The sequence below is a fragment of the Lichenostomus cassidix genome, chromosome 7, assembly GCF_008360975.1.
Source record: "Lichenostomus cassidix isolate B80296 chromosome 7, HeHo_3.0, whole genome shotgun sequence".
Lineage (NCBI taxonomy): Eukaryota > Metazoa > Chordata > Aves > Passeriformes > Meliphagidae > Lichenostomus > Lichenostomus cassidix.
The window spans coordinates 29,162,451-29,189,968 of NC_139488.1; the positions used below are offsets into that span (position 1 = coordinate 29,162,451).

A 27,518-nucleotide genomic window follows, 5' to 3' on the forward strand; every position below is an offset into this window, starting at 1 on the left:
TGAAGGTAGCTAATTGCAGATCAGATATGGGAAACAGATAACAAGAGTAACTAACCAGCTGAACAGCAGCTGTAGTGCATCCTCCAGTGTTGAGATTTCTAAATCTAAAGCAGATTATCTTTCTAGGAGGATGCACTTGTGCCACTTTAAGTCTTTGAGAGGTTTCAGTAATACTATGGCTTGTGATATGTGATCCTCCTGACTGGCCCCAGACAATGCTTATTTTTAGTCTTTGATTATGAATGTCCTGTACATGCTCTGCTAACAAGAACTGTCCCTAATCATAGATGGTATCTGTGTATTCTGTGCTCAGCTTTAAAATGTGCATGGTTCTCACTTGCACTAAAAAAAAAACTCGTGCAGAAATTCTGCAAAACTCATGTTGCTTATTAAGGCACAATAAACAGATAAAAGAAAACTGTCCTAGTGTAACAAATCTCGTTCCTCAAACCCAAGGCACAGTCTGCAAATCCTGCTAGCTCAGTGTGTGAAATTTAGAGCTCAAGAATAACACCAGGTTTTGTTGCTGATTGTAGCTGTGCTGGCCATTTTGGAAAGAGGAGGAAATATATTGCATAGAGGTGCTGAAGCAAGTGCATCCCCCGAAAGATTTAACTATAGTTTGATATATCACTTTGGTGAGTAAATCCCTGAGGAGCAAGAAACCAATTGCACTGTTTAAAGCCTTGTATTATAAAACTGAAGGAGTGAGAGAACTGTACCTGCAGAGGTTAATCTTCAGCTCAGGAATTTAAATGAACTCATTAAAATCAACTTACAAATTAGCTCATTAAAATGCAATGCTGCAGATCCAGAAGTTGGTTGATCTGGCATGCCACTTGTATGAAAAAGTGACTTAAGAAGCATAGAACAAATTTATAGTATTAAAACTCCATCTTTCCTTGCAGTCCCCCATCTGGAACTCCTTCTTCCTTGAACTCTGTATCAACAGCACTTTTTATTTAGTGAATTAAGCTTGTTTGATTCTGTGCTACAAGTGCTGTGTAATATCTGTAGACCCCTGTAATGAAATATATGTCTGTACACACTTGTGCCCTCTCACACACACAGAACTCTGTAATTGAGCCCTGGCACCATGGGTCACAGCAATGATCATTTTATTACCTTGATAATGAGATTCTACAAGCTGCTGGCTGTACTGGGTTTTATTTCTTAGTGGTTAAATTCTAGATAATCACACTACTCTACTACTGCCATTAAAGTAATGGTTTTGTTTAGGGAGAGGCGGGAAAAAAAGACTCACACGAGTTCTGATATAATTATGTAGACCTGTTCAGAATATCTTTATAACTACAGAGGCCAGTGGTTAAAACTGGCCTTACTCTTACAGCTTTTCATTTGGTTCTTACATATCCCAGAGGCACACAGTAGGCAGTACAGAAAATAAAAATACAAAGATTTTACATTCCAGCTATATATTCTGCAATAAGACATATATATATATGTGTATGTGTGTGTGTGTACATATATACAGAGAAAGAGAAAAACTTCAAGTACAAAACCAGTTAAATTGTAAGTTTTAAGCCAATCTTACTGAATGTCCTATGCACATGAAAAAATGCTTAGGGAAAAGATAATTGAAAAATTCCTTAGTCTCATTTTCAGCGTTCCAGAATCAGAAGAAATTACTCAAACTGTTGTGTCATGTTTTAAGGACCAGTTGCTTACAGAGGGCATCATGTGAAATGCTGCTCTACATTTATAGGAATTGGTTTTGGTCTTGAAAAGGGATGGTGGCTGGCTGGCCAGTCTGTTGGCAGGCATTACCTGGAGACACTTGACCAGCTCTTTTTCAGTTGCTGTAGAGCTGCAGTAGCTGTGGGCATTTTAAGCTGGCTTGTCTGTCCTTTGGGCTTGGGTCCATCTGAAAAGCACCACGCTGACTCACTGACTCCCCTTCTGCTCATGGAAACTGTCCCTTTGCCATGGTAAAGGCTTTGTAGGCATTAAAATCATGTAAACAAAGCAAGGCTGCAAACCTGCTGGGCAGAAAGGTGAATCTTTAACCTTGCAGCAACTCAGAATAAAACCACACCTTTCCCCTTGAAGAGAAAGCCTGCAAGCCTGTGTAATGTTCCTTCCCTTTCTCCTAATCTTTTTTGGCCGCCAGGCAGTAGTCTTGCCTGACCTACAGATGTGATAAGAAACTTAGATGGCAAAAAAAGGCATTGAAATACACCATTGTAACCATAAAATGTGTAAATTCATGCTTTTATGTTGTCTTTGCCTGATGATGAAATGGAAAAGATGACTGAAAAACCAGGCTTGCTGAATCCAGTTTTCCCTCAACTGAGTTAAACTGGAGTGGGTGGAATTATATTCAGGTGAAACTGTCTCAAATTTGTGTGGAAACTTAACCTATCACCTAACCAGAAATAAATAGCCTTGGGTCATCAGTCTGCTTGGAGAATGATTTGGTCAGGTGCCAATCTGGGCTAAGTTCTGGAGGTGGATGGAGAATAATAAACTCAGCTTGCTGAGGGGGACAGTGGGAAAGAATGATACCTTCCCCCTATTGCCCAAATCCCATCAAAACAACATTAAAAAATCACCTGATTGTGAAATCTAGGATTTTCCCTCAAGCCAGTTTCTTCTTGTACAGCAAAAAGAAGCAGCATTTGGAAACTTTAAATCTTAGGCAAGATTAAAATCCCTCAATATCATCACTGGCTATATGAGCAATATCTGGAGAATATTACTCACTGTAGTTTGCTGAGGCTAAACAGGGAATTCATATGATTGTCTATGTAGAACTCTTCCAGGTTACAGGTGCAATGCTGGCTTGTAGAAGGGCTTATGTGCCCCAAGTTGATAATTCCCCCTGCCCCTTATATTAACTGATCCAGTAACAAATACATCCTTGTTCCACAAGCTGTACCTCATTTGGTGCTGACAGATGTTGTTTCTCAAAGCAATACTGAACATTGAGTGTCTTTTCCTTAACTGTAGGAAAATGAGGCTATTCCAGGCACGTCCTTGTACCTGACCTTACTGAGGTAGTCTTCTTGTGTCATCCCGATTGCTTGCTTTTAAATGAGCTTTAGTGAATGGCTGTCCATTTGGATGTTCAAAACCTAAAAAATTATTCTGATAAAGAGTAAGAACTTGATAGAAAGCGACAGGTGAAACATGAAATAAGGACAGAAATCTTCTTCGCCCTGTGCCTTGTCCACAGTGGGTGTGAAGTCAGAAGAGCACTTCATACCTGTTTTGTGATCTAGCAAGTGACTTTTTAAGGTGCAAGGCAATGAAGGACTGTGCCCAAAATGTACAACTGCTGTGTTTTCATGTTGTGGTCAAGACTTGCCGATCCCTTTGCAAGACTGTTCAAATATCTTCTTATTGCTAGTGAAACCAGTGGGTTTAGAGCTGCTGTTTTGTTTGCTTAAATGGGAATGTTCAGGTGACAGAGATTTCTAAAAGCTTCACCATATTATTTGATGTAAGGCCAGCTGGAAGGCCTTGGTTTTCTCCATGTAATTTTGTGAAGCAGCAGGCCTTTCCAGTAATTATCCTCGCTCTATTTCAATCAAATACTGCTTGAAACTTTGGCTCAGTATGACAGAGAACATGCAGCAGTAGCTGTCATCTCAGAGCCAGCAGTGCAGACCAGATGTCTGGTGTTGGGGACGTCTCTCTCTCAAATGCTTTTATACCGCTGCAAAAGGTGCTTTATTTCTTCAGCTTATAAACATGCACCAGGCACAGCTTCCAGGACCAGAAGTGCTGTCTGTATTTCAGAGAACAGGGGTACTGGGCTTGCTGTCAGATTTGATGATTTTAGTAAAATCTGCTGTCACAATAACATGGATATTGCTGTTCTGACTTGTCCACAGAGTTCATTGAGGAGAACAAAACCAGAAGCAATTGATCTTTCTAAACCTCACTGCCTTGATTGATCCATACACTCAGGAGGCAGGGTATCTTTACTGTCATAAACCCCGGAAAATCTGTGCAACTTCATATTAAAAAAAGGCATTGAAATTTATGAGAGCAGCTAGGAAAGCAACCGAGAAGTACTGGTTTGGGGAGCTGCCAGCCAGCACCTCAAGTGACTGATCTGACTAACAGAGTCCATCAGTTTCCCATGTATATTAGTGCTGCTAGCTCGGCTTTCACAGTCATTTTTAAGGCAATAATTGTCCTAGCAAATCAGCAATATAATTTAACTACTACTGTCTAACCTAGTTTGATGGTCATCCATTTTCTAAAGTCACCAAATTTTATTTTTTCTCCACAATACCATTATACCAAAACATACACATATTTAAGAAAAAGGAACACCTTTATAGAAATGTTGATAGTGCTTCGAAATCCTCTGTCACAGCTGGGACTGTTAGACATTGCTGGAGGTCTCCCCGCTTGAAAACTCCCCAGTTGCGCTGGGCAGAACAAACTTGACGTATCTCCCCTTCTCCCAGCCCCTCCTGATTCGCAGAAGTCTGTGCTGGATGCAGGGCAGACTGAAGATGACTTTTGCTATGATCACAGTGCATGGGACGAGCAGGGTGAGGGTGTAGGTGGGGGGCAGGTAGAATTTGTACTGATTCTCGTCGAAGGCTCGCGACCAGCCGTAGGTGAGCGTGTGCAGAGTGCTGATCACCAAGGCAATAAATCCAAGGGAGGACTACAAGGAAAAGAAACACACACCAGTTAACAGAGTACCTTGTGCTTGGCTGTTTTCCTGTATTTTTTACATTATCTTCTAAGTGTACATGACACAGGGAAAGGAATTCTTGCATTTCCTGGAAACCTTTCCTGGGTAGAGTGCCAGACTGCGTTTTTCTTTGTCTAATCAGAGGTTGAGTGTGACTTTAGAAGCTCGGCAGGATTTTCCAGAAGGTGCTGCCAGCTCAGTAGAGAGGGGGGCTGCTGACCAGCAGGAAGAAGCATCAATTTTGTGGATTTGGACCACAGCTGGCACCTTTGGAAGTGGGTGAAGCCACAGCTCCACACACAGAAAAAACATCTTCAGGTGAGTGGCGTCCTCTACAGGAAAATGAGATTTTCAGCTCCTTCTGAGGGTTGCTCTCAAAGATAGGTTTGAAAATGTTTCCCTCATTGGTGGCTTCCTGCCAGCATCAGAGGTGGTGGCTCCTGAGCTTGCCAGCTCCCACAGCCTGTTGGCACTCAGCAGCACTGGGCACTTGCTCTATTTTCCTTTCTACAGGTCTTTGCTGCTATATTTGCAAAGAAAACCACAGGTGTAGCATCTTGCTCTGCTGCCCTACTTTGAATGCTTGGCCTAAGTCTGCCATAACAACCGAATTTCAAGATGCCTAGACAGGAAAAATTTTGCTGCTGATGTCCCTAACTTAGGGAAGAAAGCTTTTACAAGCCAAAATATCTGTCTTGGTGCTGAGATCAGCAAGAAACACAGTCTTCCTGAAAATATGTCTAGGAAAGAGGACATGGCAGGTAAATAAGGGACCAGGCAAGATGGAAGAAGGACTCATCATCTTTTTATAAAAGAGCTTCAGCTAAAAAACCACTCTATTCAAAGCTACCCCTTCTATTTTTGATAGCTGAGAAACAATATAAAAATCCAGACAACTTTAAAAATGAACCACATTGTTACCAAAAAAACAGACTAAGACTTCTCTAAGCTTCAGAGCAAATTTTTTAAGCATCTGAGGGGACTGGGCAAGGGAGGGAAGGAGAGCTCTAAAATGTGTTACCAGATCTAGGTACTTCATTTTTACAGTGTCTATCAGGCAGTCATGTGGGTGTTGCTGAGTCCTGCCAAGGTAGAGAACTATTCTCTGTTACAGCTGAGCATTACTCAAGGTCATGCCAGGAGCTGGGAACAGAGGTGGGAACTGAACCTCAATCCTGTGTGCAACTCCACACTTATCCTTTCTTTCAGGGAGAGATGTCCTTCTTACCAGAGGTCATGGCCATGTCCTAAACCAAAGTGGTAACAAGCAGCAAACCCAACAGGGTCAAGACTAGTTGCACTTGGAAAATTAGGGAGGAGTTTGCTGAAATATGCCATGGCCACAGTTAAACCTAACAGCAGGACCTGACTCACACATCATCCATCATTTATAGGTTGAGTTTCTTTCCAACAGGCAAAAAAACCCCTGGATGGCAAAAGGTTGGAAGTACCAGTTTAGGACTCATCTGACAAAGCACGGGAGGGAAAAAGGGACAGAGTGAATCCAAGATGCTTTCTGCCCTAGGCAGGGGGTGGATTTGCAGGCAGCCCTAGCAGGCTCTGTGCATGGCAGAGATGTCAGAGCTGGAGATTATTACTTTGCTCCTCTACAGTTTCTCTTTAAATGCTGCTGGTACAGAGGGAGAGCAGGAGTGGAAATTAGTAGGACAAAAAGTGAAAAACCATCACAGGTAGTCTGTGACCCACCATTGTGTGTGGATGGTGAGGTGGGGATGAAACAAAAAGGCTAATTGGCAACAAACACATGGCTAAGCTGCTGGTGGCTGGAGAAAGGGCTGGCAGCTCCTCTGACAGCAGCAAGGGGCTGATCCACTTAAAACACAAACCAGGAGCTGACTGGGGAGAGCAGGGGCTGCCTGGGGGTCCCAGTGCTGATGCTGGCTGAAGGACCCATGGCTGCACACACCAGACAAGCTGACAGCTGGATACAGGCAGGTCTGTAAGTGCACAAAACTCAAAAGTCACGCTGATTGCAGCTTGGCTCAGTGTATACAGCTCAATATACACTCAGTGTAGTACAATGCAGAGCCTGCTGAGCACCCCAGGGGGCCCATTTGCCAATGTGCTTAGCCCTGATACCACTCTTTTGCTCTCATTGATCCTCTCTATGCAGTTTCTGGCAATGAAATCTTTCTGGGTTTTGTTTAAAACAGTGGCAGAGGTTTCTTTTGTACTGTCACAACACCAGGAGTGTGGGGCTAGCACCCCTGAAGGGTGTTAAAGCCCTCTGAAAGATGCTATGTAGATGGTATCTTCCTGATGCAGGCTTTGCATATGTTTTCTGTTCAGCATTAACTCTTCTACATCCCCCATTTCCTTGGTGCCTGCAGGCTCCCTGTAATGCATCAGCAAAGGTAATCCAGTCACATTTAGAAATGCCTGGGCAGCACTGAAAGCAAAGAGCCCCTTCCTGACCCAGATATGTTTCTGACTTGTGCAGCCATCAGTGCTATGAAATTATTAGCTCAATGGAAGCAGCTCTGGCCCCTTGCCCTGTGCTGACAGGAGGGTTAGGAAAGGTCTCATTACAGATTCTTTACATCTTATGCTACATGAACTATGAAAGAAACCAGGTCAATTCAACCTTACAATTCTGGGAAGACTTCTCAAGATGGGAAAGTAAAGGCAATCATACACATTTTTACTTCTCAGGCAATTAGAGTTGATTTGTAAATCACTGGGGAACATTGAAAATGTCTCACATAAGTTGAATTACATGCAAATCATTCCTGTTTGCCAGTGTTTTGATCTTGTATATTTTCTGTTAAAACTGGACACACAGGAGAACTGTGTATCCAAGTTAACTATATTTAACTGAACTCTGTGTATGTGCAGGAGATACTAAGAAAATTAACTTTTTCTTCCTATAACTTTTGCAACAGTACAAATGGGATTTTTGACTCATCAGGCTACACGTGTATTTTAAGACTGTGGCAGTACATGGCACTATTACAGGTGTACACACTGGCTGCTGGAAAATGTCAAATTTAGGAAGCTCTGGGTAAGGAAGGGACTAAAGTGGCTCCTGGATTTGTCTCACATGTGGCTTTTGGTACAGCATCTTTCAAACAACATGCAGTTCAACTGAGATGGGAACAAATTGTGGCATTTTCTGGAAGGCATCTGGCTGGGGTGTCTGCACTCTGCATTTCACCTCTCTTATGCTGCAGAAGTGCTAGAAATCCCAAATATTTGAGAAAGCAGCCTCATGCTTCACCCGTTGTATTTACACTGTGCCACTGTGCATTAATTCAGGGAGGCTCACACTGAGCTATGTGACTGCAACCTCTGGAGCCTGGAAGCAGTAGCTGTACCTGCTCTTTTAATTTCCTCAAGAAAGGCATTGCTGCCTTATTGAAGAGTCAATAATTTAAAAGATCCCTCATTAAAAAGAATATGGAAGATAACATGCCAGTAGATCTGTAACCTGCTCTTTTTACATGATATTTCCACAGTAAGACACAATACCAGCCTTTCCTCTCCTGCATGTGATCAGCTGGGAGCTCGTGTCGCACTGTCACGCTTTATTCCATGCGGACAGAAATAGGTGTGAGTATCTTTCCATGAACTAAGCCAGCCAGTTCCCATGTGGGGCAGCCAAGAGCTATTTTGGAACCGACCATCACGTATTTGTCTGGTCCCAGCACTGACAAGCCCTTAGAAAGGCCCGGGAAGGAGTCCCAAAGGGCAGATGCGACAGCCGTGTTACACGCATTACCTGCCACGACAGCGTATGTGCTACATGACACAACGCCAGCACCCTCCAGGACAGCTGCCAGGCTGCCTGGGGAGCCAAAGGGAAATGCAAGGGGTTTCAAAGCCTCCTTCCAGGCTGCAAGGAGATACTTCTCTTCATTCGGGATGCCTGGTATGAGATGCCTTAGTCAGGATTGATTTATCCAGTGTCCCAGCAGCTGCAGCCCTCCCCTGAGACATGGTGGTGAGAATTAATATGCTCCCATTGTCCAATCTTAAGGAGAGGTTTAAAGCCAGGTCTCCCTTCTCCTCGAGGGATGATCTCTTGGGGTTAAGCTCTCCTGGTGCAGCTCTTCTACTCAGTGTAAATAATTACTGGCTAGCCCACAGCAAGAGGGGAAAGAAGACAAACTGGATTGCTAGTCTGGTGATCGGGGCACTCGTGGGAGAAGCAGGGCAGCAGGCTTCAAACTCCTGCTCTAATGAATATTGAATTATTTATATACCACTGAAGAGCTTCAGCAGAGCTTAACAGAGGCTGGATGATAGATATTCACCTCTGCATCCCTGCACCCTGCCCTTCCTTTTGGAAGGGTTAGGTGTGTGCCAGTGTGGTGCACAAGGAGGCTCTGGGGGGGACAGGGCCTGCAGGGGCTCATGCCTGTGGGGTGCCATGGGGTCACTGCAGTGGGACATGAAGCCTGGTGCATGCTAAGCAGCCCTGGTGTAGGAGGTACAAGTAACAAGGGTTTTTAGGGCTGTGGGATATGACTGTCTAACAGTGAGTGGAATCTGGCCTCAAAATCAGCTCTAATGTGCAGGGGATACTTGGAAGGCTCATTCTCTGCTATCCCCATTAATTTGCCCTAAGCCTGGCTCCAAATGCATCCCTGAAAATGCTGCAGCCACTGAATCGAGTCTGCAAATGTCCCATGGGGTAGACTCAGGTCACTCAGGGAATTTGGCCTTTGGGAACTTGGCCATCACTGCAAGCTGGAGGAAGGCTTCTAAACCACTGGGGAAAAACTACACTCCTAATTCAGTTTTTAGAATCAGACATGGCCTTTTCATTGACATCATACCCAGTTCTGCTTGGGCTCTGGCACTTCATATACCACGCTAAGCTTTTTGGACTTGTCTATTGAACACTTGGATGCATGCAAGTTCTGCCAAACATGTATTTCTCCTGCAGTGTCCTCCCAGGTGCTTTCCTTCTCATCAGCTCACTCCCCTGAAATGCAAGGACAGATCTGTGTCCCATGGGCAGTTGTCTCCACAGCGAGTTCCCTGCCTGCCCTCCACAGCAGCTCTGCTGCTGCTGATCCTCCTGTGAGTGCCCACGACACCTTGCATTTTCCCTTCTCCTGAGAAAAGGACCTTCCTCAGACAGGACAAGCCCTGTGTGAGAGCAGCACAGCCCCAGGACACACCCCAGCCCTCTGCCCCTCACTGCCTCTAGGTCTCACCTCCTGGCCGAGGGGTCTGACTGCAGAATCACTCTCTGGCACCAGCAAATGTCAACTTTACCTGAATGAAACTGAATTCCCTCCAGTTGAGAGAGTTTGCGATGGATGGAAGTGAAGTGATGGCAAGTAACGACAGCAAGCCCAGGGCAATTATTCCAACAGAGATATAAATCTCCATCCTCCAGACTTCCTCCTCTACCCAGATTGTCATCTTCTTCTCCACAGCCTGGCATGACAATGAAGGTTTGTTAAAACGGAGTGCTTAGGGACAGAGGAACTGAATTTTATCTGTTTTGGAAGCAGGTTTCCTGGTTGAGCATTGGGTCCTATTCACACCTCATATAGGCACTATTTGCCTGTTTGGGAGATGTGGAAATGCTCTCTTATCCACAGCCATTTGGCCAAAGCTAGACCTGATTTGAAGCCTGCTGGGAAGAACTGCTGAATGCTCTCAGCTCCCATGCCTGTAACCACAGCAGCAAGCCCCAAAGTCGCATTTGAAAAGATAATTACAATGAGAACTCAGTTCAAAGCCATGAAAACAAATACAGATGCTTGAATATGCAGTAGTCTCCCAATAATCCTTGTTTTAAGTGCATTTAGGGGGCAAATTGTTCATGCTAATGGAAGGGAAGATGGGTTTTATACTGCATGGCAAAGAGGAACATTTAGAACTGTCCTCTTTAGCCCATTAAATGGGTTTAATTTACTAAACAGAGATGTTGCTAGAAAACAGGAGGTAGAGGGGAAATGAGCACAGGATGCTTGCCTGAGATTAATGTGCAACTGTGGCAATCAAGAAGAACCTGCTTAAGGCTGGAGCTAAGAGGCTGGGAATGGTGTTTGATGGATGCTCTGAACAGGCACTGCTACCAAAACCAGCCATCCTGCTCCCCTCTGCCCCCAAGGCTCCTTCCCTCCTCTTTGTTGGGACAAACATTTGGCATCACTTGGGCAAATACCCCAGTGCAGGAAGCAGAGTGGTTGTGGGGTAATTCCTTGATCATATTCCCCTCTCAGCTGCACAAAGCCTGTGCCATCCCAGGAGGGAGCAGCGTGGAGCAGCCAGGGGCAGGAAAGAGCAAATCCCATCATCTCATGGTACTGCCGAGTTACAGAGCTGGTTGAACTGCCTGAAGGCAGCAATCTTACACTGGATAAACACAGCTGAGAGTCTCCATAAAGCAATAAAGTCCTTTTCCATTTCCTTGTTCTTATATAAACAGTTCTCCACCACCATTTTGCTAAACTCCTGGAGGCACATGGTGATGAGGACACACAACCCTCCCTGGGTTATGATTTGGTTACTCCAGTAGGCACAACTGTGAACATCAGTGTGAACAAACAGGGATCTTCCAAGATTTCAGGAGCTGAAAGGAACTCTACTGCCTCCCCCACTGATTTCTCCTCTCCTGGTATTTTTCCTACCTCTGACCTAGTCACAGACACGCCAGTGCCAGACAAGGCTTGTTTCAAAGGCTTGTCTATGGTTCTGGGGAGCAGTGGCATGGGGGTTTTGATCCTAACCCTGGCTGTAAATGCAGAGGGAGCTGTGCACCCACTGAGACAGCAGGTCCTCAGCACAGACAGCTGCGTGCTGTGCAGCTGACCTGAGCGGGAAGTACTTCTAGAGATAACAACTTATTCCCACTGTCCCACACCTGCTTTGGAAAATGAGATCAAAAGCCAAGCCATTAAGCCTGCCACCCAACACCTGTATGTGTTTCAGCAGGTTCCTGCAGGTGCTGAGCTGAGCAGCACCCCGTTACCTGCTTGACGGCCGTCTCGATGAGCAGGTAGCGGTGGGAGCGGCGCATGGGCAGGCAGAGGCTGTACACAGCGTGCAGGGCTGCACAGAAAAAGCTGAGGAGGCCAATCTGCTTTCTGTGCTGGAGCCACTGGTCCAGCCAATCTGGGAAGCGCCTGTACTTGGTGCCGTAGTAGAGCTGGGAGCAGGCTGCCAGCACCCCGGGCAGGTAGACGAGAGACAGCATGACGTAGGACACGCACGGCAGCGTGGTGTTGACCACCTCGATGGGGATCTTGTACAGCTTGTTCTTCTGCTCCCTGATGTAAGGGTGGATCACCTGCCGGATCAGGTTGTAGGTGAAGAAGCAAAGAAAAAGCCCCAGAGCCAAAAAGGTGGGGATTTTCCAGGCTGGCAGGAGGCGCAGGGGAATGTTCTCGATCTCACAGGCTGATGACATGCAGCCCATGTCCACTGGGGTGAATCCCATGATTTGAGCAATTTCTGCCACAGTACGCTTGGCTTCTTGGTTATTTGAGCAAATCAGAACCTGCAATGAACAGAAATACATAGGGGAAAGAAATCAGGCCTCTGGATTCGAGTGCATCAGGAGGGATTTTGTGTCACAGGGAGCCTACGTTATTCCACTGAGCATCAGGATTCCTGGCAGGCTTTTTGACAGGGATTTATCACATCTGCCAAAGGCCTCTCTCCTGGACAGGTTTCCTTCCATGTGTGCACTGCCAATTTGTTTTACTGGCTCTGTTCAGATAAACAGACAATTGAATACTTTTCACCTAGCTCCAAAAACTACAAAGCATGAAGTGAGTGAGGGTACTTAATTTCTGAGCAAGGAAATGCAGAAACTAAGGGGTGGTATCTGGATGCCATGGCCAGCACTCAAGACTCCTTCTCCTGGAGCCTAAGGCCATTTGCTGATGCTGCCAGACCTCAGCTGCTGAGACAGTTGGGATTTAGCCCTTGCTGGAAGAAAACAATACCTGCTTATTTCCATCCCTGGCACCCGACTGCAGCGTCCACGCAGAAACCACATTAAACCCCTTTACCACGGTGCAGGCTGGGAACAGGGAGGCCAAGTACTCTGCGTTGGATTCTTTGTGATGGTTGATCTCGGTGTTGTTACTAACATCCACCAGGATCTTGCCCGCCAGCACGTCAGCCAGTTCACAGAGGGTGGAGTAATGTTCCCTGAAAACTGCCACGAAGATGACATCCGCCTTCTTTGCAGCCTCGGCCTGGAAGGTGACCTCTGCTGCAGCGGGGAAGAGGTTGGCTTTCCGCTTCGGGTTGCGGCTGCCGACCACCACCTTGAAGCCGGAGCACACCAGGCGGATGGCCAAGGACCGCGCGAAGTCCCCGCTGCCCAGCACCCCCACGGTGCGGCCGGCCGGCGGCGTGGGGCTGGGGTCACCCTCCGTGCTCCGATGGCCCAGCAGGGGTTTGGCCATGTCTCCTCTGGACATCCTGGCAGGAAAAACAAGGAGAAATGCAAATTCACTGTGAGTCTCTCGCAGAGACCCAGGCCACTTCTGAGGTCACGGGGTAAAAGGCCACTTAGGCCACTTGAACATGTGGGTTTGGTCCCAGTAGCCAAAGCCATTTGCCAAACCCACCAGGAAGTGTGCAGTAATGTACAGGCACCATTGGATGGGCACAAAACATTGGAAGGGGAAGGCTTTTAGGGAGGTATCCCAGGGTTGTGTCATCCAACACCTGCTGGATGCACTCATCCATCCTCTGCTGTCCTTCATGCTGGCATCTCACACTGCAAAGCCAGGGCAGCGCTAGCAGCAATCAGGACCTGAAACTCTCAGATTCCCACGGGGCTACCAGGTATCTCCTGAAAAAGGGGTCCATGGAGATCCCTGAGCCAACATCTGGAAAAGCTGGAGGGCTGCTTCTGATTTGCCAGAGCAGGGAGTTAAAGTTGAAATGAAAGTGTCCTAAAAGTGGTAAATGAAGAGAGTTGCAGCCCTTGCCTGTTCCAATATTTGGGTCTGGCAAGCGCTGTTTGCTTCAGCTCTTTAATGAGTAATGAGAACTTACTCGTGACATTTAAAAAATATATTAAAATATGATGGGATTTGCTCATGAAAGATCTTGATGAGCTTTACAAACGTTAATGAATTTTGCCCTGTAACAGATTAGATATTGAGGGCATGGAGAGGTTTTAAACAGATCAATAAATTCACAGGCAGCACAGCAGCTGAACCTGGAGGTCAGAAGAAACTTGAGCAGGGAACTGCCAGACTGCTCTCGGGCTGTGTAGGAGGCTGAAATCTGCCTCACGACTTAAGGAATGGCAAATTTACCCTAAAGGAATGGCAAACTCCTGAAGGTTGGATTTTTAGAGGGCTCAGAAGGTGGCTCAGGGAACTTACACACCATGGCATCTGGCTTTTGTATTGGCACACTGCTAGAGATTATGATAAAGACCACAGTTAACAGACTCATGATGTACTGGGGATGGAGACAACTTGGCTTTGGTGGAGTGCAGCCTTGCCTTGTAGCTGGTCAAGTTTTTTCAAAGTGAAGGTGACCATTTGGATGGGGTCACCTGCTCCCTGGCACAGGTGTGATTTTCACAGGCTTTTGGAAATGTCCTTCACCCAAGGCTCTTCTGGGATTGGTGCAGTAGTGGTGCAAAGGGGAAGGGCACTTCTGCATGAATAGTTACCAATGGGAAACAAAGGGTGAGAAGAAATAAATTATTTTCATAATGGGAACAGGTTGCCAAGGGATTTCCCTGAGGATTTACACTGTTCAACATGCTCATAAGTGATCTGGGAAAGGGAGTGAATATTGAGAAGATGGAACTTGTGGGTGGTGGTCACAGAATCAGAATGGTTAAGGTTGGAAGGGACTTAAAGATCGTCTCTTTCCAACCCCTTGCCACGAGCAGGGACATTTCTACTAGACCAGTTGGCAAAAGCCCCATCCAACAACCTGGTCCTGAACACCTCCAGGGATGGAACATCCACAGGATCTCTGGGCAACCTGTTCCCATGCCTCACCACCTTATATTACAGAATTTCTTCCTAATATCTACTCTAAACCATTTAGGACAGTCAATCTTTCTTGTGAAGAATCTGCAAAAGGATCTCCTCATTTGAAGCTCCTGAGACCAGAAGTCACTATAGACTCATGGCAAGAGCTACTTTTGGGCATAAACTCCCCATACCATATATACACTTTAATGAGCTGTAGATTTGTTAAAACTACTCAGAAAAATGACCAACTTAGTTTCACATTACTCTGAAAATACCAACTTGGTGGTCCCTGGCAGACACATATCAAGCACAGCGGAGTTACTGGGGGAGAAGATCTCTCTCACACAGCAACCATGACCTCAATCCTGCTCCTCACTGAATGCCTGCAAAACACCTTCAGCAGACGGACTTTGAAACAATAATTCTCTGTCCTGGATACAAACCCATCATGGTTTCAGTGACAATACTGTTTCTATGGCAGAGGTCTATCTGCTCTCCTTGCCTCTCACCAAGCATCCCCTTGTCCCAGAGGCCAAAATGTGTCCTCATGGGAGAAGTGCTATCAGGGGAAAACAAGTGCCAAAGAAAGACAGGCTCACTTCTCCCCTTTAAACACACATGTCCACTGTATAAATACAGAGATCAAACAACACACTGCAGTTCTGCTTATTCCACTTAAAAAAAAAAAAAAAGTGAGAGGGATGACTCTCTCAGAGCTCTGTCTGAAAAAGTGCTGGGGTTTTCTTTCCTATTATCAGATGCTTTATCAAACACTCACTGCTTTACTTTTTAGAAACGTTCTTGCTTCACCTAAATTTATTCATGTCCAGAACTATTTGTTCTAGGGCCAATGCTATTGTTCAGCATAATTAGCGTGCTCTCCCATACCCCCACTTCCCTTTTCCACCACCTGTGCACACAAAATATTACTCCAAAATAAAGAAACGCATCTCTGGCTCTCAGCCACAGGGGGAGAAATCAGCATTCAGGGTGACAAAGTGATTGTTACCCACAGACTCATTTCATAATCAATCTAAGGCACCTCTAAAGTTCTCTCTGTGGTCCCAGTGGGATGTGAATTTTGCTGCAAGCAATTTTTCTTGTAGTGTATTTCCTCTGTCCTGCAGCTGCCACTGAACATGTAGAGAGATGTTGGCAGTGTTTGGAGATAAACATCTTTGCTGTCTCCAGTTATTTTGATTAAAAGGGATGACAGAATTAAACAGCCTTTGAAGTCAGCAGGATAGTTACAAAGTAAGGAGACTCAAAATCTTTTCTGTGGATTTTGGTGTGATTATTTCAGTCATGCTCTGACTGGTGGGGCTTTGGAGCAGGACCATCCCTGCTGCAAGCCCTTGGAGAGATGGTCCCTGCCACTGGCTGCTGCCCCTATGCATGGCATTGCCATCACTGCCATGCACTGAAATCCTCCCAAGAAAGGAGGGGAACACCCCTCTTTCACCATAAACACATTTCTCTGAAGCAAACACTGTGGTGTCTGCCTAACAGATGCCTGGCAATGGATTGTCTGATTAGGCAACAGCTTCTTTCCTCTTCTCTATCTCTGGGGAGCATGCAGACCCCCCTGCCTCCTGCCACTGCTCCTGAGTTACCATGTCCACGCTGCTTTTGCTGCACCTATGGACATGTTATCTGCTAAAACTCCCTCCCAAAGCTAATTCTCCACAGCAAGGTCAACCCATCCAGAGTCAGTGCAAAGCACATGGGCAGGATGCTGCACAGTCACTCAGAGGCAGAGGAGGTCAAGAGTGAGTACCACAGTGCTTGGACACATCTTTAGCATCTCCAGACTCAGATAAACCTCATTTATTGATCTTCCTTAATAAGGAAACTGCACCCCTGCTGAGTTATGGCACGTGTGATTCAAGGAGACCAGTTGCTTACCAGGGAAGCTGGAAGATGATTTAAAGCACAGCCCAGTGGGAATAAACAAGCTCCAATCCTAACTGGGCAGCAGCTCCCTGACTAAAATATTGAATGCAATGCAAGATGCCCTTCAGCTAAGCTGCTAATGACACCTTTATATCACTGCTGTGTCCAGCTGTAGCATACTTGTTCCCATGTGCAGTTCAGTGACTGCACTGCCATTACTGCTATTATTTGCAGGGCAATAGCAGTGATGGGCAGTGAGCAAGACTGGGAGCTCCCCTCTGCTGGGCACCCTACAAAAACTGGCCAGAAGGCAATTTCTAGCCCAAAAAATGGGATCAGACAAACAGAAGCTGCATGAAATGAAGCAGTCAAATCTCTGTTGCCCAGGCAGAGGGAGGGAGGAGTTCTCACAGAAGAAAAACAGGGATAATTCTACATATTTTGCACCTGAGGCTTGGCAGAGGCTGTTAGCTTAGGCTCAGTGCCAGGCAAACAAGGTTTTTCTGCCCCTCTGCCCACACTGAGAGGCCTCACTCAGCAGCAGGTTTTGCAGCAGGACAGCTGTTCTGGATGGAGCTGGGCTGCAGGAACCCACTCAGGTGTCCCTGGGCTCACAGCAGAGTCAATCTGCCAAGCAGATCATCCCCCACAGCCACTGGGGAACGGTTTCATTCGTTATCCTCTTTCAACAGATGTGGGAGACCAAGATACTAACAATGATGAGACTCCAGCAAGTTTGTCTGGGGTGACCCAGATATCTTTGGCCACGTCTTTAACAATGAGACCACCTTTTGGGGCCCCTTTCACATTCTCTGGTGCAGGAGGATAGCCTTGCTGGTTCCTGTAATTCACAGTCCAGCAGCGTTTGAGTTGTGCACCCTGAAGAAGGACAGAACCTGTTGTGGCAAGGCATGAGCTTTGCTGCAGTTCTGGACAAAAAAAAAAAAAAATCAAGGTTCATTTCAATGCTCTAGCATTCAGATTTATCAGATAAAAGACAACTTAGTTATACAGTAACTCTCAGAAAAAGGCAGTGTTTGAAACATATCAAACTGTGCTGAAGAACATGGCAGCAATCTCATATGGAGCTCAAATTAGCATCCTGTCCAGCGAAACTAAATTAGCTCCTGTTTGCACAAAAACTCATCTTTGAGCTCAGCCCCACGTACTCAGTCTGCACCACCTTGGCTAAAACAGCTGCTTTTGTGTCTTCCCCCGAGGTCAGTTTTTGTTTAAACCAACCACAACTGAGTCTCTATAAGCTGTGGATTCAACCCGTGCAGGTCATCAAAGAGCCTGCTGTATGCTTCAGCTTCTGCTTGGGTGTGACTCGAGATAAAGCACATGATAATTATCCACATCCCTTAATCAGCACATGGGTTTCAACACCGGCAAGGCACATGAGGAATCAAATGATGCACCAGAGCCTTTGGTCAGGTCACTGCAGAGGGACATCACCATTTCTGCACTGGGAAGGTCCCTTTGGGCACTGCCAGCCATGGCTAGCACCCAGCTCCACAGAGCACAGTCCCACAAACACACACTCCAGGGACAGGGGTGATCTCTGCCCCCAGGGGACTTCCAGTCTGCATGGAGGGACCTTTGAACCACGAAGCCAAAGCCCTCCAGCCTCTGTTTGCAGAGCATCACTTGCTGTGTTAACCCTCCAAAAGCCCCAGCTGGAGAGGAGCATGCAGCACCTGACGCCTCCATTCGAGTCTTGCTGTGAGCAGAAATACTCAATTTTTTTGGCTACAACCATTTTATTTCCAGGGAAAATCAAACATTTTAAGTCTCTTTCCCACACACAGAGCATCCCTCCCAGGAGCACAGCAAGTGCCATGAACCTGAACCTGTTGGAACTGGAACAGATTTAAGTAATAAAAGAGCTTATCCAAAGCTGCTTTAATCTCAGCTCTGGTGCACATTTCTGGAGACCTTTCAGTCCCGCCCAGGCTGACTGGAAATGACTTCCCCAGCTCTGCAGGCAAGAGAGTGAGTCAGGGAAAACAAGCTTGTTGCCCATTTTCCTCTTTCTCCTTCCAAAGCAGAGTTACCTCCCCAATGGCGCAAACCAGGAACTGGCAAAGGATGTAAATCACTCTTCCAGAAAAGCCATGCTGCAATCCTAGCTGGGCTAGCAGCCAGGATGTGAGAATGAGGAAATGCTGGGAGCTGGGCTGTCCCTGCTGCTGTCCTTCGGCCCCTTTGCCCACAGGCACACAGGACAGGGTCTGGGGGCTGTTCACCCCATGCCCTTGCTGCTCACCATGGGCAGGTGGCACAGGGACCTGTGGCAGGGAAGGTGGTCCTGCCCCGAGCTGGCATCATTGGCTGCTGAGTCTGTTCCCTGTGATGCAGTGGGGACAAACCTGCTGTGGGCTCCAAGGATCGCTGTGACCCCAGATCTGCTGTGGGGCTCCAGGAATGGCCACATGTCACTGTTCTCCACCGTGATGCACTTCACATTCTCAGGTCCCCATCCCTCCTCCTGCCCCAGGGCAGTTCTTTATCTGATTACCTCATTTATCAGGTATTTATCTGCTAAAACCATTTCCATAAGCTCCTGCAGAGCCCTGCTTTCTCTCCTCTTTATCTCTCAATCCAGTTAACATTATCCCTTCCTCTTTTACCCCCAAAGGACACAGCAAACAATTTGCCTTCTCCTTTGCAGACACATTCTGTATTTGGAGAACAGGTTTCACATCTCCCTTCAGTTTTTCCTGCACAAGTGAAACCCAACTCTTTCATCAGAGCTGTTATTTACCGTGTCCAACAACTCAGCCTCTCTTCCTTGCTCTCATTTTTCTTGGAGGATGCCCAGAACTGCATTTTCCAATTGAGCCCCTAAAAGGCACCAGCTAGAGCAGAGACACCACTTCCCCACTGTGCCACTTCTCTTTCCTCATCCCAGAAGGCTGTTTGCTTTTGCACAACTGTGTGATCCTGTTGACTCATGGGGCACAGTGTCCCTGTCCTCTGGCTCACCATGGCCACAGCCTGGCTGGTCACTCACCTGGTGTCCAGGCGGTCAGTCAGTCCTACCACACAGGACAGAACACGTGCCCTGTTTTTTTTAGACCAGCTCTCCAGCTTGTCACAATCTTTAATTCTTAGTCTCTTCTCTAAAATGTTTGCAGTCCCTCCTAGCTCAGTGTCACCTACAAATCCAGTATGTGCCTCCCTACTCCATCACACGCTAATGAAAACACGGGCTGACAGGCACTGACCCTCCACACTCCACACACCCTCTGGTTTATACACTGAAAAATATTGAAAATGTTGTTTTTGGAAGCCAGCAGTGAAGCCTAAGGCATGTTCCTGTCCCTGACCACAAGATGTTCTTCACCAGGACCAAAATTCAAAAACATCTTTCAGAACAGGGTAAAGTGGAGGAGAAAGGGCTACCAGAATTTCCCACAGGGTCAAAACAGCCTTTTTCCCACACAAGCTCAGACATTTTGACAACAGTTTTCCTATAGAACTACACCAGCCTGTGGTCACTTTGCAGGGACAATTTCACTACCCAAGGTTAAACCCTCCACTTTAATGCTGAGCAAAAAAATTACCCTTCTATGATAAACAACTGGAAAATGAACCTTTGGCCTGTTTTCATCAAAACAACGTACTTTTAAGCACAGTTACCAAGAGGTTCTGCCACAAATACCCTCAAACTTTTTTCCCCCAAATTTGCCTCCATTTGCAGTACCACTTCTCTGCAGCAAAGTCCTTGTCTGAAGAGCTTCCTCTGCTCTTCTGCAAAAACATCCTACTGCCTGTGCCCACTGTGTTGATAGAGTAATGAGAAGCCTGAGAAAGACCCGCCCTGTAATAAAGCATCATCAAATGGGAATCTGAAAGTCTGGGAGACCCTGAGATTTCATTCTAAGACCGTGGAAAGCACAGACCTGAAGCAAGAGAGAGAGTTTGCTGGAGCAGTGCTGATGCTGACACAGCCCACAGGAGTTTATCTGGCTGATGTGATTCTATATGAGAAGATTACTTTCTCGGCTTAGCATCTCACAGTTCTTAAGTGACAAAATGGGGTGGTTTACAACAACTTCAGGTGCTGTACTTAAGTCTTATGTGGCTTCTCTTGCTTCCTTTTGGGGTCGTCATTCTCTGCTGCTCTTCCCAAGTTACCGACTACCTCAGTGACTCACCCATTTCTGAGCCTTCCCCTCCCCAAGTATGAGTAGAGCAGGAAAGCAACCAAAGGCCTGGATGGTGGAAGCTTCTCAGGTAGATCTAGTAATTCCCTGCAGCCAGGCATGATGGGAGGAGGTTTTCCTGCCTAAAATGAGCTGGGGCTTCCACCCATCTCCGGGACTTCAGAGATGGTGCGACCTGACTTCAGCAGTCACCACAGGGAGCTGGCAGGCTCCAGCTCTTTAAAACCTCTTTGTTTCTTTCCAGGAAAGACATGGGGGGATTGCACTGCCTGTACATGGAAATATTTGTGTTGGCTGTTTCTGTGCTGCAGCGCCTGTTAGAAGGGTCTCCAAGATCAGCACTCCCTAGCCTCTCTGATTTTGCCTTTCCCAGTCACTCAGGAGATGCACAGGACCACACGGGGAGAACATGGCTGGGGAGGTGGTGTGGGGTGGAGGGAAGACACAGCCTATAGCAGAGGGCCAGCCCAGCTCCTGATGATCCCTTTTTTCCCCCACGAAGCACTGGCATGACACACAGTGCAGAGGTAGTTCTGAGCCAGCCCTGAATAAACACAGTGGTGAGAACAGGGAGCTCTGCCCAGGAAAGGCAACGAAGCTCATCTAGGGCTATGTGCTGCCTCTTCTGCCTTTCCCAGCAGCTGCTGGGAAGCTCCTGAGAAAGAGGAAAACACAATTGGCTGACCAGGCAGTTATCTTTGGAGATCTGGATGGGTGGAGCTGGGTGGGACAGAGATGCTCTTCACTGGAAATCAATCCACTTCCCTGAGATGCTGGGAGCCCACAGCACTCTGCCTTCCCCTTCCTGGAAGGCTCCAGGAAGACCTTAGTGCAATTTCCAGTACCTAAAGAGAGCTGGAGAGGGACTTTTTACAAGGGTTTCTAGGGGTAGGGCAATGAGGAATGTCCTTACACTGAAGGAGGGTAGGTTTAGGTTAGAAGTAAGGAAGAAACTTCACTATGAGGGTGGTGAGACACCAGCACAGGTTGCCCAGAGAAGTTGTGGATACCTCATCCTTGGCAGTGTTCAGGACCAGGCTGGATGGGACGTAGAGCAACCTGGTCTAGTGGAAGTGTCCCTGACCATAGCTGAAATGAGATGATCTTTAAGGTCCCTTCCAACCCAAACCATTCTGTAATTCTGTGATCTATTAGTGCTTGCACATGATCAGTAGTTGGTATCAGCCTCCTCCAGTGGTGGACACATTGTCTACAGACCCTGATTCTTGAAGCCTGCATCCTGTGGGGAGCTCTTAGGGCATTTTTTCCGAAGACTACAGTGGTGTATTCATACAAACTAAATGGAAACACACATGTAACCATAACCAAGGCTTTAGAGAGACTCACTGAAAATCTGAGAACCTGGAAAAAGGATGGGAGGAATTTCTGTCTCAGTTCCTTCAACCCTGGGAAAATTTTCAAAATGTTTAGGCCCCACAGTGTGTAAAAGCTTTTGGAAATGTGTTGAAAGCTCCCACATCACTGACATACTTTCAGAAGATTTTTACTTTCAGTTAAGTGACAGTTCACTTAAACTTAGATGAAGATGGGAAGCTGCTTAATCCACTGTAGGTCTGCGGGGAAAACTACCCTATGAAGAAGCAGTAAATTCAAATTTGAAAATAGCATTTTCTTCCATTATGAGGTTGACAAAAAGCTAACTCTAATCACTGATGGTAAACTTATGGATAACAAATTGGTTGCTTTTAATTCCTGGTGTGTGACATTTCTTATCACAGCTGCCACTGCTTTTCCCACCTCTCAAGAGAGCTGGCATGGCTGGCCTACTTCTTCCATCATCGGAAAAAATGTGTTTCCCCTGAATTTAAACCTGCTTCTATTTATGGGTGTGATGTTACAAGGTCACAGTCAAAGCATAGTTCTTAACAATAAAAAGCAAAACAACCCTAAAACAAAAATAAAAAGCAAAGTAAACAACAAAAAAATTATTATGCTTTCAAAGAGCATGTTTTCCTGGGGTTTGATGTGGTTTTGTTAAACACAGACTTGTTGAGTCATCAACATTTTCTTCTTTACAATCACAGAGGAAATCAAATATGTGCGCTGGCTGCGGCATCTTATATTACTGTACATTTGTTTCATAGCAAATGTGATTTTAAAAGAACAGAAAATGAAAGCTTGATGCAGTATTTAAATCTTATTAGTCCTGCATCTCCTCAGCCCACAGGAGTATTGATGCTGTAGGCGACAGCCTTCCTCTCCTGCTGTCTCTCAGTTTTGGTTTCTTGCCACAGGAGGCAATTTTCTAGGAGTTAGTTTTATTTAGACTACTCTGATGGAAATGATCTGGGGTCCTCTGTACCCCTCTGCACCCCTCTGCCCTCTACTCAGCTCAGGCATCACGAACACAAACTCTCCCCCAAACTCCCCGGTGTTCAGCAATGGGGCCATCACGGGCAGATGTCACACCCTGGCCAGGGCCACAGGACAGGGACAGTGCCACCCCAGCTCCCATCCCCTGTGGGATGCTCCTACTACAAAGTCACCTCTACAATTCCTTCGCAGTTTTCATCCCTTGTTACTCTTCCACGGATCAAATGCTGAAGCCCCCCCCAAAAGCATCCAACCTTTGTAGCTTTTACAAGTTCCTGCATCAGTTCAGAAACCACAGAGCCACTCCCTGCTCGCCTCTGAGGGACCCTGGGCCCTGGCCAAGATTTTCCCGAAGTTTTTTTTATATCTCAGTGCTGATTTCTCCCTGGCTGGGAGAAGCCACTCATCTCCTCGAAGCATTTAGCGAGCTGAGAATGAGCTGAGAATGAAAAGTGAAACCGAAGCGCCAAGTGCTGCTCCCTGAGGAGCACAGCCTGAGCGCGCATCCATCCACCCATCCATCCCCGCTGAGCTCACGGGGACCGCATCACTCGGAACAGCGAACGCGCATCCATCCGGGGGGCTTGTGCCCGGTGCAGGGAGCTGCCCGCACCCGCACGGAAGTGTCCAGCAGCACGGAAAGGAAAGCACATCCCGCAGGCACCCCGCACCGCAGCCCGCTGGACCTGCGGGGAACGAGCATCCCCCAGCCTGTCCTCGGTGACCGCCCGGACCGCGACACCCCAGTCCCCGCCGGAATCTCCGGCCGGGACCCGGCCCCAGCCCCGGCCCCAACCCCAACACCAACCCCAGCCCCGCACCGAGGCGGCTGCGGCCGAAAGCGCCCTGGGGACCGGACCCCTGCCCGAGCCCAGGGACGGAGCGGGCCGCGGGAGGGAGCAGGGAGCAGCTCCGCTCCCCAGCCGCGCCGCGGGGATCCCGGCCAGGGGTGCGGCGGAACGGGCCCGGGACACAGCGCTCGGCGGCGAGAGAGCCCCGCGGAGCCGGGACGTTCCCCGGGCAGGGCAGCCCCGGCGGTTCGAGCCGAGCCGAGCCGAGCCGAGCCGAGCCGAGCCGAGCCGAGCCGAGCCTCCCCCGCCCCGCCCCGCACTGCACGCCCGGCGCAGGGTTCGTGGCTCCTCGCCGCTGCCAGCAGTGCCCGTCCCCGCCGTGCCCGTCCCCCCGCGGTGCTCACCTCTGCGCGGCGGCGGCAGGGCGAGCGGCGCCGGCCGGGAGCGGGAACGGAGCCGTGATGTCAGGCCGCGGGCTCCGCCCTCCTGCCCATGTGCCCGCCGGGGCCGCTGGCACGGCTCGGCTCGGCTCGGCACAGCCTGGCCCGGCACGGCTCGGCACAGCCCGGCTGAGCGCCCAGCCCGGCACTGCCCGGCTCACGGAGAGGGCTCGGGGCCGGTGAGCCCCCCAGCCCTGTCCCCGCAGTGCTGCCCGGCCGTCACTGCCGTGCCCAGGTTAAACACACACGGGCAGGGAGCATCGCTGCCAGGGCAGCCGGGTTGCCGTGTCCATTACAGACAGGAGTCGAAGGCAGACCTTAATTCTCTGTTTATAAACGCATTTCATAGCCAGCCGGTGTCTCATTTTAATGGGCGGGTGCGGCTTGTTGCGCCTCTGCCCCTGCTATCAGGGGCCATGCACTTGTTCCGAAAAGCTGTGCCACGAGGCGTGGAGCAGATAATGGCTTTTTCCCCCAAGCTGGGAAAGAGTTGTCCTGCTGCAAACACCCCAACGCAGCCACACGGCCCCGCTCCGATAGACGGGCGGCAGAACGCTCCCAAAGCCGCCGGGAGCTGGCACCAAAGGGGCTGTATCCAGGCAAAAGCACCGGAGCGAACACACAGGGACTTGAAAACAAATCCCTCTGGAGCTTTGGTTTGCTCACTCAGTAGAGGAGAGGAGCACGGAGGGAAGGGACCTAAGGGATTGTCTCATCCATCCCCAAAATGTGGCGTAGCTGGGGGAATGTCTCAACAGTGTGTGTTTGAAGCTTAGGTAGAGGGATGTGCAGCCCCTCTGAACCCAGCCTTAAGTTCTTCACCGCCCCTGCGGTCTGGAGGGTTTTCCTAATCTTTGCCGACTGCCATCCCCTCTGTGTCCTCCTTGCACATGGGACGTCTTCCTGGGATGAAACTAAGCCCCACTTCTTTCTTCTGCTGTGCAGGCTGTGATTTTAACTATCTCAGCCCGTTCTCACTACTGTCCTATGCTGATGTCCCCCCTCTCCTGTCTCTGTGCTGCCTGCAAACGTGGCCAGATATCAGCTAGGGCTGTCCCAGCTTTCAGGAGTACTTGCCACCTCTCAGATCCATGGGGTGGGAGATACAGAAACCTGCTGATGGGGGAGGCTTCAGGAAAGATGTGGAATTGCTGGAAAACGCTCCCATTGGTGGCTCCCAGTGGCTGGACCCTGGATAAGAGAGAGCTCCAGAGGCTTGGGATGTTCAAGCTGCAAACTCTGAGATGCTCTGAGTTCCCTGGATATTGGACAATTGGCATGGTTAGGAGAAGGAGGATCATTGGGATAGCTGGACTTCATCACAGCTCTGCAAAGGCCATCTGTGACTGAATGCAGTTGAGAGAACCAGATTACTCTTTTAGCCCCTTCTTACCTATTGTGACCCCTGCCTCCTCATGCCTATCATGATGATAATTTATCTGCCACCATCACCTCTTTGTGGAGACTGAAGGAAAGAAAACGTTGAACAATCCTGCACCTGCTGTATCTTGTTACCTATCTCCTACATTATGTAAAGGACAAATTTTTCATTTAAATTTATTTACAGAACCCATAGTCATTGCATTGTTTGCCTTGGTCATCGCAATTCATCTTACAGATTCCTCTTTGATCTCTCAGGTCTCTGCACATGGGGGTCTCCCCTGTACCTTTCCCTGACGGGGCAAGGCTGCTGCCATGGGTTTGTAATACCTTCTGTGGGTAATGACCAACTCCAGTGCTTCTGGAGTTCCCGAAGCACTGAAATCTACTTCTCCATTTTTTAGATTGCACTTCCTTTTTTGTAACTTAGCAAGCTTTTCACCAAAACACCCTCTGTTTTTCCACCTTTATGTCGCAGAGAAATGCCTCAAAATGAACACCCATTTTATACCTGTCTCCCTCTTCTCAAACATTTGTTTAGCCCTGTCCAGGCCTCTTGTTTGCTGGATAGTTTGAGTTCTGCAGCTCTATATTCCCTGCAGCCATCTCAGTAGGCAACTAAGGCCTCCCCAGCTCCCAGACCCTGACTGGCTTTATAGGTTGCTAAAAAAATTCCCTTAGGAACTGTCTTTCTGATGAGGGACCTGATGTGGGCTTGCAAGTTGCCTTAATTTCTGCTTTACCCAGAGAGATACAATGTGCCAGGATCGTGCTGAACTGGGCCAATGTTTCTGTGTGTTTATCTGTATTAGTTTTTTCCCTCTTTTCCCTTGCTGCTCCTGAGCAAAGGCTTTCCCCTGTGTCATCTGGACTGTTCTTCTCCCTCTTTCCCTGGCCATCACTCGCTGGTTAGAGCTGCAGCTCTCTGGCAGCACCATCTGTGTCCCTGTGCCCAGCTGGCTGTGTCCTGCTGTCCCCTCAGCAGTGATGCCACCTGTATCCCCTCCTCCCTGTCCATCCCCTCCATGGGGACAGGGAGTTGCTCTGGATCTGCTCAGGGCTGGGGCTGCCAGGCTCCCCCAGTGCCTGTGTGCTGGCACAACGTGGCACTGGTGAGCAGATGAACCTCAGATGAGCCTCGACAGCTCCTGGCTGCCTCTCCAGGGAGTCAAGGCAGGTCCCCACCTCCCACACCGTGTCTTGGGGATGCTGGAGCCATCTGAGGTGACAGCGTGGAGGGGTTCACCAGGCCAGCTCAGCACCCAGTCAATACAAGGGGTGACCCAAGGCACACCCAGGCTTTGCTGTACCCAGACACAAAGGCAGTGTTCCCTCAGCCTCCTCTTGCCCCTTCCCCTTTGCCAGCTCCCTTGGGTGCATCGTGTGCCAGCCCAAGGGCTCTGTGCACCCTGAGGCCACTGGGCATGCAGAAGTGCTGGGCAGCAGTGGCTGCACCTGAGTGGCTGCTGTGACAAAAGCAGAGTTTGGGGACAGTGCCTCACCCTGCCACTCGCAGTGTCACAGCAAGGGAATGGCTCAGATTGCCCCTGAAATCCAGGGGTAGTCAATGGCAAACTTACCACTGGAAAACCAAACCTATTTGGCAGGGCAGTCAGTAAATGGAGCTCCTCCTCTGGCCTTTCCAAAGCTGTGGTTTGGCCTGGAATCTGCTTTCTCGGGGCCTGGTGGTACCGTTTGGGTTGGGAAATTGGGTTATCAGCACAACAGGGTTCTGTCTGCTCTGGACTGGCACATGGCCTGGCAGTGCTGAAAATGCCAAGCTCAGAAAGGAGCTGAGAGGCTGGAAAATGTACAACGTACATGTACAGTGGAGGTGGAGTGTGGAGATAACATGTGGTTAATTATTGCCAGTGAGCAGGGGCCAGGAG

The 27,518-nt window shown here is 48.2% G+C and overlaps 1 protein-coding gene across 2 annotated transcripts; it reads right to left on the reverse strand.

Annotated features, from left to right (window-relative positions):
- Positions 1-1,275: 1,275 nt before the first annotated feature.
- On the reverse strand, positions 1,276-27,518 carry STEAP3 (STEAP3 metalloreductase). Of its 2 annotated transcripts, none has more exons than XM_085067040.1 (5): positions 27,210-27,518; positions 12,610-13,093; positions 11,631-12,158; positions 9,923-10,087; positions 1,276-4,648 (listed from the first exon to the last, which is right to left on the reverse strand). In XM_085067040.1, exons 2-5 carry the CDS (start codon positions 13,090-13,092, stop codon positions 4,358-4,360), a joined length of 1,467 nt encoding a protein of 488 aa, XP_084923166.1. In that variant the 5' UTR covers position 13,093; positions 27,210-27,518; the 3' UTR covers positions 1,276-4,357. The 2 variants fall into 2 exon arrangements, with proteins under 2 accessions (XP_084923166.1, XP_084923165.1); XM_085067039.1 differs by lacking the exon at positions 27,210-27,518 and adding an exon at positions 24,214-24,297.